Source organism: Vitis vinifera, chromosome 10 (assembly GCF_030704535.1).
Source record: "Vitis vinifera cultivar Pinot Noir 40024 chromosome 10, ASM3070453v1".
Taxonomy (NCBI): Eukaryota; Viridiplantae; Streptophyta; class Magnoliopsida; order Vitales; family Vitaceae; genus Vitis; species Vitis vinifera.
Window position 1 is genome coordinate 13738486 of NC_081814.1, and position 12525 is coordinate 13751010.

A 12525-nucleotide genomic window follows, 5' to 3' on the forward strand; every position below is an offset into this window, starting at 1 on the left:
TTCCTCAACCCTTACTTTTATGAACCTCATACTCTCCTTCACAACTACCTTTTCTTCTTGCTTTCTTGGAGAAAAGATGCATCTTTTTTCCCCTTATGTTTCAGTACTTTTTTGGGTGCATTGCTTCACTCCCATGGTCCTGTCCATCAATTTAGTTGATGAGTTTGCTCTTATTGCCTTAAAAGCCCATATCACATATGATTCCCAAGGTATTTTGGCAACAAATTGGTCTACCAAAAGCTCCTACTGTAATTGGTATGGTATTTCTTGCAATGCTCCTCAACAAAGAGTTTCCGCAATCAACCTCTCTAACATGGGTCTTGAAGGAACTATTGCACCCCAAGTCGGCAACCTCTCCTTTCTTGTTTCCCTTGATCTTAGTAATAACTACTTCCATGACTCTGTTCCCAAGGATATTGGTAAGATTCTCATAAATTTTGTTTACTTTATGACAATACACACGTTTCTTGCTTCAATATTTAATATCAATAAAGACAATCATGTTTGGTTCCCAAAAATTTAAGAAAAAATGTGAGTAAAAAAAAATATAGGGAAAGTAAAAGAAAATAAAAAATAATTTTAAAATCAACAAATTATTTTTGTATTTTATTTTAAATTCATTTTACTTATTTTAACTTTTTTATATAAAGATCAAATAATTTGAAAATACAAAAGTTTCAACTGATTTTAATTATAAATGATTTTCTTCTCCAATCTTGGGGCATGGTTGGGATTATGATGATATTTGTCTTTCAAAAATGATGAAAGGAAAACAATTAAGTTGTGATAAAGATAGTTGAGTAATTGGTAAATTATAGTTTCAAAAATAATAATTAAATATTTGGTAAATTGGATTGCTAAATTATTGTGATCATGTTTGATATAAAATTCATAATTAAATAAATTATTATACAATTTAAAATTTAGTTCAGTTTTTTTTATCATTTCTTAATTTTTTTTTCTATTTTGAATGAATTCAAGTAAACATAATCATAGTCGTTGAAATAATTTTTATTTTAAATTTTAGAATAAGTAATACCAAACACAAATTAGAACATCTTTCATTTGATAGATAATTTTAAATATAGAAAATTTTGATAATATATTCTATACTCAACATTTGTGTTAAGTGTATAGTTAGTTTCACAAATTATTTGATAATATATTATAGAGTAAGAGACATTATTGTACACAATTCAAACCATCATATAGGCTACCTAAATGTTTGGCAACCATCAATATGTGATTCATGATATGTTTTTCTCCAAATTAGTGCTATTCATGACAAGTTTTGCTCAATATTAGTGTCTCTTTTAAATATTATCGTTATGTTTGATTTCAAGAAAGTATTAAAAAAAAATATTAAAGAAAATAATTTTTTATATATAATTTTACTATGAAAAATATATATATAAAAATATAATTAAAATTAATTAAAACTTATCTATTTTTAAATTATTTAATCTTTATATAGAAGAATTAAAACAAGTGAATAGCATATAAATAATCTATTGATTTTAAATCTACTTTCTAGTTTTCTTTATTTATTTTTTTTTCCATTTTTCCTCTCTATTTCTTTTCCTCGTATTTTCTTGGAATCAGGCAAAACCTTTGACAATGTTTGGTTCTCAAAAAAATATGAGGGAAAAATAAAATAAAAATGAAACTTAGAAAAAGAAAAAATGAAGAAAAATAAAAAATAGATTTAAAAATAATAAATTAATTTTATATATTGTTTCAAATTCATTTAAAAAAAAAAGATTTAAAGTAAATAAATTGCTTTTATTTGTTTCTCCAAATTCATTTACATATTTTAATCTTTCTATATAAAAAATTAATAATTTAAAAATGCATAAAATTTTAATTATATTTTATTATGGTTCTTATTTTCTAAAGTAAAATCAATCATGAGAAATTAATTTTCTTTTAATATTTTTTTTCTTTCTTTTATTCTCTTATGGAACCAAACATATTCTATATGTCGATGATAATAATATTTCAAATCATTTTTTTTAGGTAAGTGCAAGGAGCTTCAACAGCTGAATTTATTTAATAATAAATTGGTTGGAGGCATTCCAGAAGCCATTTGTAATTTATCAAAACTTGAAGAGCTATATCTTGGCAATAATCAGTTGATTGGTGAAATTCCAAAGAAAATGAATCATCTTCAGAATCTGAAGGTATTGTCATTCCCAATGAACAACTTAACAGGTTCCATACCGGCCACCATTTTCAACATATCTTCTTTGCTCAATATTAGTCTCTCCAATAATAACCTCTCTGGGAGTCTTCCCATGGATATGTGCTACGCCAATCCAAAGCTCAAGGAGCTTAATCTTTCATCAAATCATTTGAGTGGAAAGATCCCCACTGGTTTAGGCCAATGTATACAGCTTCAAGTAATTTCCTTAGCATATAATGATTTCACGGGAAGCATACCAAATGGAATCGGTAACTTGGTGGAGCTTCAGAGATTGTCTCTACGGAATAACAGCCTGACAGGTACACTTTTTCTTTCATCTATTTTTTTTTTCCTTTTTATTCTCTCACTTTCCCTCAAGCTTCAGAGATTGTTTTTCCGACCCATTCATTTTAAATGTGTTGTAGGAGAAATCCCCTCCAATTTGTCGCATTGCAGAGAGCTTCGAGGGCTATCATTATCAATCAATCAGTTCACTGGAGGCATTCCACAAGCCATAGGGAGTTTATCCAACCTTGAAGAATTATATCTTAATTATAACAAATTGACAGGTGGAATTCCTAGAGAGATTGGGAATCTTTCAAATTTAAATATTTTGCAGTTAGGATCTAATGGAATCAGTGGCCCTATTCCTGCCGAAATTTTCACTGTCTCTTCGTTGCAAAGGATTATATTCGCGAATAATAGCCTTTCTGGGAGTCTTCCAATGGATATCTGTAAACATCTTCCTAATCTCCAAGGGCTCTATCTTTCTCAGAATCATCTCAGTGGTCAACTTCCTACAACTCTATCCTTATGTAGAGAGCTCCTATCACTAGCACTACCAATGAATAAATTCACAGGAAGCATACCAAGAGAAATTGGCAACTTATCAAAGCTTGAAGAGATCGATCTCAGCGAAAATAGCCTCATAGGTTCCATTCCAACTTCATTTGGTAATTTGATGACCTTAAAATTTCTTAGTTTTAACATCTCTAAACTACAGACCCTTGGGTTGGTGCAAAATCACCTTTCAGGCAGTCTCCCATCAAGTATTGGCACCTGGCTTCCGGATCTTGAAGGGCTTTATATAGGAATCAATGAATTCAGTGGAACAATTCCAATGTCTATTTCAAATATGTCGAAACTTACTGTGCTAAGTTTATCAGACAACTCCTTCACTGGTAATGTGCCAAAAGATCTCTGTAACCTGACAAAGCTTCAATTTCTCGACCTTGCATACAATCAATTGACTGATGAACACTTAGCCTCTGGGGTTGGTTTTCTTACTTCTTTGACAAATTGCAAATTTTTGAGAAATTTGTGGATAGGTTATAATCCTTTGACAGGTACTCTTCCAAATTCACTAGGGAATCTTCCCATTGCTCTTGAAATTTTTATTGCATCAGCCTGCCAATTCAGAGGAACCATTCCCACAGGAATTGGTAATTTGACCAATTTGATATGGCTGGACTTGGGAGCTAATGACTTGACAGGGTCCATTCCAACTACATTGGGACAGCTACAAAAGCTTCAGGCATTGTCCATTGTTGGAAATAGAATACGAGGATCCATTCCAAATGATCTGTGCCATTTGAAGAACTTGGGATACTTGCGTTTGAGTTATAACAAATTGTCTGGATCAATCCCAAGTTGTTTTGGAGATCTTCCTGCGCTACGAGAACTCTCTCTTGACTCCAATGTGTTAGCTTTCAACATTCCTATGTCCTTTTGGAGCCTTAGAGATCTGTTGGTTCTTAACTTGTCTTCAAATTTCTTGACTGGTAATCTACCTCCCGAAGTTGGAAACATGAAGTCCATTACAACATTGGACTTGTCAAAGAACCTAGTTTCAGGTTACATTCCAAGCAGGATGGGAAAACTACAAAATTTGATTACACTCTCCTTGTCCCAAAACAAACTACAAGGCCCAATACCTGTAGAATTTGGTGATTTGGTAAGCTTGGAATCCTTGGATCTATCCCAGAACAATTTATCCGGAACCATTCCCAAGACATTGGAGGCCCTTATTTATCTCAAGTATCTAAATGTTTCTTTCAATAAACTACAAGGAGAAATTCCGAATGGAGGACCTTTCGTAAAGTTCACTGCTGAATCGTTCATGTTCAATGAAGCCTTATGTGGAGCACCTCATTTTCAAGTCATGGCATGTGATAAAAACAACCGCACTCAATCATGGAAGACAAAGTCATTCATCTTGAAATATATTCTATTACCAGTCGGATCAACAGTAACTTTAGTGGTTTTCATTGTTCTGTGGATACGTAGACGAGATAACATGGAAATACCAACTCCAATTGATTCATGGCTCCCTGGAACACATGAAAAGATTTCACACCAGCAGCTTCTTTATGCAACAAACGACTTTGGTGAAGACAATTTGATTGGGAAAGGAAGCCAGGGCATGGTATATAAAGGGGTATTATCTAATGGCTTAACTGTTGCTATAAAGGTTTTCAATTTAGAATTCCAAGGAGCCTTGAGGAGTTTCAATTCAGAATGTGAAGTGATGCAAGGGATTCGCCATCGAAATCTTGTTAGGATAATTACCTGTTGCTCAAACCTCGATTTCAAAGCATTGGTACTTAAATATATGCCTAATGGAAGTCTTGAGAAGTTGTTGTATTCCCACTACTATTTTTTGGATCTCATCCAAAGATTAAACATTATGATAGATGTAGCATCAGCATTAGAGTACCTTCATCATGATTGTTCGAGCCTTGTGGTGCATTGCGACTTGAAGCCCAGTAATGTTTTGTTAGATGACGATATGGTTGCACATGTGGCGGATTTTGGGATCGCAAAACTCTTGACTGAAACAGAGTCTATGCAACAAACAAAGACCTTAAGCACAATAGGCTATATGGCACCAGGTAAAGTTCCTTGCTACTTATATTCCTATTTACTACAAATTTTTTTTAATATCTACCTTATTTTATTTTTATTTCTTCAAATTTATGACCAAAACTAACATCACACACAAGCAGAGCATGGCTCAGCTGGGATAGTATCCACAAAGAGCGATGTTTATAGCTATGGGATCTTGTTGATGGAAGTATTTGCAAGGAAGAAGCCTATGGATGAAATGTTCACTGGGGATCTAACCTTGAAGACTTGGGTAGAGTCATTATCCAATTCAGTGATACAGGTTGTTGATGTCAATCTATTGAGAAGAGAAGATGAAGACCTTGCCACAAAGCTAAGTTGTTTGTCCTCCATTATGGCTTTAGCTTTGGCATGTACAACCGATTCACCCGAGGAGCGGATCGACATGAAAGATGCGGTAGTTGAACTCAAGAAGAGCAGAATCAAACTATTGATGTAAGGATTATTTCAAAAGATGGGATGGAACTTAATAACATCAAATTGTTACACAACAGTTGATGTCAATAGTTCAAAGGAAGCCAAAAGTCGGAAGTTGGAGCCGATTAAGAGTGCACAAAGCAATATCCCAGGCACTGTTAAGTATATGTCATGGGTCTAGATGTTTAATTTCTTTGGTATTTTCCACATGACAACCAAATGTGAAAAAATCATTTTTCTGAGCATTTTTCTTTCTTTCTTTAATGCTTTTTGAGAACCAAACATAAGCTAAGGGATTCATGGTGATAGATTATATTAAAATAATTTTCAGATGATTGAAAGATCATGAAAATTATGGTATTAGTCTTGACTAATATCTTCAATAGAAACATAGTTTCCAAATACATGTAGTTTTAATGAGATATGTGTGTTAATGCTTGTTGTGTACTCAAGTAATTTAGCATATCGATTTCCTCTTCTTGCCTTGATAGTCCATCTAACCCATGGCTCTAAAGGCATTTTGGGTAAACTTGAGAGAACTACCTCAATTCTTATCCTATCATTGATATTATTTATGATTTATACAAGACTTGAAAAACTTGAAACTTTTATCAAACATGTGATGATTAACCTAAAATATAACAATGAGAGGAACCATTAAAATATTATTTTAACAATTTTATTAAAAATGCGGTGGAAAACCAAAATTTGAAGAACCTGATTATTTTAGATAGACTTGGAAAATGACTATTTATGGAAGAAATATACAATTTTAGTTGACATACATTTAATTTGTACATGGAATTAGTTTTCCCTAAATATAAAATGAAAACATAATTGTATGTTAACTTGAGTAAATTCTTCACAATTTTATTAAATTTTTTAAAACAATTGAAACATTGAAAAAAAGAAAATAATGAATTAACTAAAATCTAATTGTTCAAACAAATTCATATTCAAAATGGACCTCCAAGTTGTTAATGAATCAGCAACTTAAAAACATAACACCTAAATAAAAATATGAATAGTAATTACAAATTATGTACAGACCCAAACTAGACTTGAATATAGAATTGTATGCCATGAAGATAAATTTGGGGTAAGAAAACTAGATTATGGAATATGATTTTTTTCATTACTCAAATTTCAGACAAGCAACAAATCAAATCCTTGAAAATATGATTGCAATCGTATTTTTAATCTTTCCACAATTTCAAAAATTGATGGAAAAAGAAAGGAAAATAAGATACAATCTGGAAATTTTTTCTTTTGTAAAATTCCACATTTTATTATATCAACAATTGGATTTTATGTATGTATTGGGACATATTAAAAAATATCGATTTTCATAGGTATATTGTTGCTAGGAACCCTGGATCTCCTCATTCCCATAGCCTAGATCGTATATGTAGATTAAAAACTACCCTAGGCCTCTAGATCTTATGCAACGGAAGCAAAATTAACATATTTTTACAATTCTAAGCTTAAGAGGAAAACCATTAGAAGACTTTACCGTTTATTTGGATGTTCCCAAATCAATTCTACTCGAAGAATATGAAGAACAATGGATTTGGAAGTCTAGTCTTCCACCTGATGACTCAAATCATGATCTTGACACTCCAAAGTGTGGAAAATGATGATCTCTTGGCTCTCACTATCTCTCTCTTTTTTTGGAGGTGGAAGGCAAAGTCTCTCTAAAGGTTGTGGAAACCTTAGTCTCTATCAGTATTTATAGGATTCCCTTACTAGGCTTAAGTGACTTGAGCCCACCAAGGCTTGGGTCACTTAATCTAGCCCAAAATGGATCCTAATTGATTAATTAACCACATAGGGTTGTCTAATTAATCAATTAGCCCAATTCAGAGAACTTATTTACTATCCTTTGTGCAACCTTGCATAGTTACCAAAACACCCTTATGAACAAGAATGAACCAAGAGTCAATTCATTCCTCATAAATCGTGTTATCATGATATATGAGCTCAAAGCAGGGGCTATTAGAACCCATTGGAGTACTGGCTCCCTCATAATTCAATTCTAAAGTTGATTCAACATTCCACTAAAGAGAATCAATTGCACTTTAGTATCCTATGTAAATAACAACAAGTTGAAACTTGGGGTTCGTGACTTACTATCCACTACATGCAGACTCCGGTCCTATGAACTAGTGTTTGTAATCTAACAAGGTGGTGTTATCACCTATTAAGATTACCTCTCCAATCCTTGAGCTATGAATCCCACTTATTATGTGATCAATTGACATACTCTAACTCTAAGGAGCATATGTCAAATTACCTATAAAGGAAATGCTATGACCATAGTCTTCTAGATCACATATCCTTTGGATCACTCAAGGGGACACATTGTCCCATTTCATGAGATATCATGGTGCCTCTATTGAGAATACCTATATCACCAACCTCCATCAACAGTGACCCAATCCATAGGAATATATGACAACTTTAGGGTTTCACCCATAGGTCAAAGCCTCATGTTAACTTTGGCACAAGCTCAATATCCTTTCAAGGTTGAGAGTCCATGCAGTATAGTAGCTTGGTAAATCATAATGATTGATAGCCTTGTGTCATGATTCATCGTAGGTCTTGTCCAATGCGCATCATATGCTACACTCACCATGACAAAACCATTCCGACAACTAAAACAAGTCACCCCTCTAATTAGGAGGCAGTGCACTACAATCTCAGATGGATAGCCCAAATCCATGAACCTACTATGGACAACTTATCACTCTACAAGGAACCCATGACTTGGATCTTTTGTGCAACTCTTTACACACCCAAGTCATGTACAATGTAAGTGATGTGGAGTGTGTATGCTCAAATAACCAATTGATACAAATGATATATTTAAGGGAAACCAAAAAACATAAATAAATAAATTTATAAATGAATCTCAATCTGTTACATCATGTCATGCTTTCGAAGGCTCAATCCCAACAATCGCTAGTTGAAGTCATTTGTTGCTTTAACCTACAAGTGAAACCCTAAGATGGTTATATATTCCTTATGGATTGAGTTGCTATTGATTAAGACAAGTGACAAAGGGTATTTTTAAGATATGCACCATGATATCTCAAACATTTGAAATAGTGTGTCCTCTTGGATGATTTTAAGGATTTGTGATCATGAAATCTATAATTGTAATAATTCCTTAAGTGGAATTTGATATATGCTCTTATAAGTAATAATATCTCAGTTGATTACATAATAAACGATTTAAGACTCAAGGATAGTAGAGTGATCTTAAGAGGATGATGACTATACCTTATTAGATTACATATACTAGTTTATGAAGAGTTTACATACAATGCTTAATAAGTCACAAACTCGAAAAATTGATTAAATTGAATTTAATCAAATTTTTCTCTATTTAATATCATTAGGCTACTACTAGAGTATTCTAGTTAACCCTTTAAAGTGGAATGTTGAGTCAAATTCAAAATTGGATTCTAAGAGAGCTAGTATTTTCCTAGGGTCCTAGTGGTCCCTATTTTGAGCTCATACTCCTTGGTGACATGTTACTTTCAGTGATTTATGGGTTTTTATTCATATATGTTTGGTAAATATGCAAGGTTGCACAAGAGTTTATGAATGGTTTTTTTGGATTGGGCTACTTAAAATTAATTGGAGCCCAATATGGCTAACTAATTAATTAAGACCAAGTGGGCTAGATCAAGTGATCCAAGCCTAAGATGGGCTTAACTCACTTAAGCTCACAAAAAAGTCTATATAAACCCTTTAGGGGTTTAGGGTTGGACACTCTTAACCATTGTCTTCTAAAGAGAAAGCCCCAACTTTCATCATTGTTGAGAGATAACTCCATCATTCAACTTGAATAATTCAATGGGTTTGTATGCTTTTATCTCATCTTTTACCATTAGCATAATGATAGGAGAAGGTACCTAGGAAGTAACTTTTGGAAGAACATTTCATGTTATTCTTTTTAGGATTCATCAAAGATGGGACCGATATGCATTTCAAACCTAGATAGAGTTTACCACAATAAAGTGATCACATTATTATCTTTAGTAAATTGTGATATACTTAATAGGTTTTTGGTAATGTGAGGAACAAATAAAATGTTGTTGAGATGAAGAGGTTTAGATTGTGCATTTGAGTCAATAATAGTTGCTCCTATATGAGAAATAGATAAGTTTTTACCATTACTTATTATTAATTTGCCTTTGCTTTTTTAGTCATTCTTGAGAGACAAGTTGTTGAGATTTGAAGTAACTTGATTGGTTGGACTACTACCCATGTACCAAGAAGGATTATTCACAATTTCTGGAGTAATGAAGTATGCTTGAGAATTTTAATATTGATTGTTGGCCTAATGAGTTGTGGAATTGTTGTTCTAACTAATGTTTGTTACAATGAGGCTAAGATCAAATCTATGATAACATTTGATTGCTTTGTGACCTGGTTATCTTGGTGATAACACTATTGATCTTGACATTCATGCTTTCATTCATTTTAGTTGTAATGTATTTGGAAATTACCATTGTTTTATTGTTGTTGCAAGTGTAGTCTTCTTTTGCTGCATAATTTACAAATATTGTCATATCGATGGAAAAAACAATATTCAACTATTTTAAACACAATTCTTGGCTCTAAAGGAGGAATTGCATTTCTTGTAAGGAGGTGTTGTCACTTCTTGAGGTGATGTTCACTATTACAAAATTGTATTCTAATCTAAGACTTCCAAGAATATAAAGAGTCAAATCATCATTTGAAATAATTTTTCCAAAAGCTAAGAGAGTATCAACTATGTTTCACATCTTAACAATATAGTCATTGATCCTGAGGAACCCTTTTCTTGTAAGGTTGCAACATATAATGGAGTTGCATGGTTCTTACTTTGAATTCCGAGATGAAAAGTCTTTCCAAGGTAGACTAAATATTAGTAGAGTTGATGCAGCAAGTAACATGTCCAAACATTGATTTAGAGATGGATGTCATGAGAAATTGATAAAGACACAATAGGGTTTTCACATCCAAAGTTTGGAATTACCTAAATTGAATCTCCAATCTTAACTTTGGTGGATTGTAGTGGACAAAATTTGGTTCTAGTGAGAAAGCCATCAAGTTTGTAGGCTCTTACTATTGGAAGAATTTGAGATCTCTAAAAGCTATAGTTGTTTCATTTGATAGATAATTTTAAAATTGAAAATTTTGATCCAAAAAATTAAATTATTGAAAAAAAAACCATAATTTAAGGAAATATATTATACATTAAAATGTAATCAAATGTTTAATAGATATCAAAGAATTTAATATATATATATATATATATATATATATATATATATATATATATATATATATATATACTTAATTTAATTTAATATAATTTATTTAAAGCTATAATATAGTATTTACTTGTGTCAAACAATAGTCGGTATTTTTGTTGTTAATACTCCTAATAAAAAAATTAAAAAAAATTAATTAGCTAATTATATTCTATACCCAACATTTGTGTTAAGTGTATAACTAATTTTACATATTATTTGGCAATATATTATAGAATAAGAAACATTATTGTACACAATTCAAATCATCATATAGGTTACAAATTGCATTCAATCAAACCAAAATGTGCTACCTAAATGCTTGGCAGCCATGAATGTATTATTCATATGATAAGTTTTCCTCCATATTAGTGCAATGCATGACACGTTTTCCTCAATATTGGTGCCTCTTTCAAATATTATCAAGATGTTTAATTCCAAGGAACTATTAAGAAAAAAATAAAATAAAGAAAATAATTTTTTTTTTATTTTACTATAAAAAATACATAAAAATCAAATACAATTAAAATCAATTAAAATTTATCTATTTTTAAATTATTTAATCTTTATATAGAAGAGTTAAAACAAATGGATATTTTTAAATTATTTAATTTTTATATAGAGGAGTTAAAACAAGTGAATGTGTTTGAAATAACATATAAATAATCTATTGACTTTAAATTTATTTTTTATTTTTCTTTGCTTTTTTTATTTTTCTATTTTTTGTCTCCATTTTCTTTCATTCGTATTTTCTTGGAATCAAGCAAAACCTTTGACTAATGTTTGATTTCCAAAAAATATGAGGGAAAGAAAATAAAGAGGAAACTTAAAATAAAAAAAAAATGAATGAAAAATAAAAAATAAATTTAAAGTTAATAAATTGATTTTATATGTTTATTCAAATTTATTTACTTATTTTAATTCTTCTATATAAAGATTTAAAAATTTAAAAATACATAAACTTTTAATTAATTTTAATTATGCTTTATTTTCATTTTTATTTTCTCTAGTAAAATCAATCACGAGAAAATTATTTATTTATTTATTTTTAATGTTAGGTAAGTGCAAGGAGCTTCAACAACTGAATTTATTCAATAATAAACTAGTCGGAAGCATTCCAGAAGCCATTTGTAATTTATCAAAACTTGAAGAGCTATATCTTGGCAATAATCAATTGACTGGTGAAATTCCAAACAAGATGAGTCATCTTCATAATCTGAAGGTATTGTCATTCCCAATGAACAACTTAACAGGTTCCATACCAGCCACCATTTTCAACATATCTTCTTTGCTCAACATTAGTCTCTCCTATAATAGCCTCTCTGAGAGTCTTCCCATGGATATGTGCTATGACAATAGCTTAAATGTACTTGTTGTTATCAAATAACCGATGTTCACCACCCACGTTCTGCTGCCCTGAAGTGGTCCAACACTTGGCCACGTCCTTCATCATGTAGCTGCTGTTAAGGAGCACGTTTCTATCAACTGCTCATCGTGTGGCAAATCAAAGAAACGTGGCTTTGATGGGAAGCCACGTTTTCTTTGTATTTTAAATATCGGTCTTGGTCCCAAGCTCCTCTCTCATGCTGCTGAAAATCTTCAGAAATTACACCATCCATAAGGAGAGATAGAGTTTTGGAAACCAAAGACTTGCAACCCAACAATGGCTGGAGGTAAGTATGGCATAAGTTACATATGAATGAATTGTTTATATGC

The 12525-nt window shown here is 31.6% G+C and overlaps 1 protein-coding gene across 1 annotated transcript; it reads left to right on the forward strand.

Moving 5' to 3' along the window:
* On the forward strand, nucleotides 1–5795 carry LOC100256042 (probable LRR receptor-like serine/threonine-protein kinase At3g47570). The gene is made up of 3 exons (XM_059740441.1): nucleotides 1–419; nucleotides 2017–2502; nucleotides 2608–5795. The coding sequence occupies exons 1-3, from the start codon at nucleotides 20–22 to the stop codon at nucleotides 5169–5171; spliced, it is 3450 nt and encodes a 1149-aa protein (XP_059596424.1). The 5' UTR covers nucleotides 1–19; the 3' UTR covers nucleotides 5172–5795.
* Nucleotides 5796–12525: the final 6730 nt, after the last annotated feature.

Excerpts from the sequence above, each read along its gene's own strand:
- LOC100256042 (XM_059740441.1), top strand. The coding sequence starts at position 20 with ATGAACCTCATACTCTCCTTCACAACTACCTTTTCTTCTTGCTTTCTT. Across the intron at positions 420-2,016 it reads CTCTGTTCCCAAGGATATTG|GTAAGTGCAAGGAGCTTCAA; the intron begins GTAAGATTCTCA and ends CATTTTTTTTAG. Across the intron at positions 2,503-2,607 it reads ACGGAATAACAGCCTGACAG|GAGAAATCCCCTCCAATTTG; the intron begins GTACACTTTTTC and ends AATGTGTTGTAG.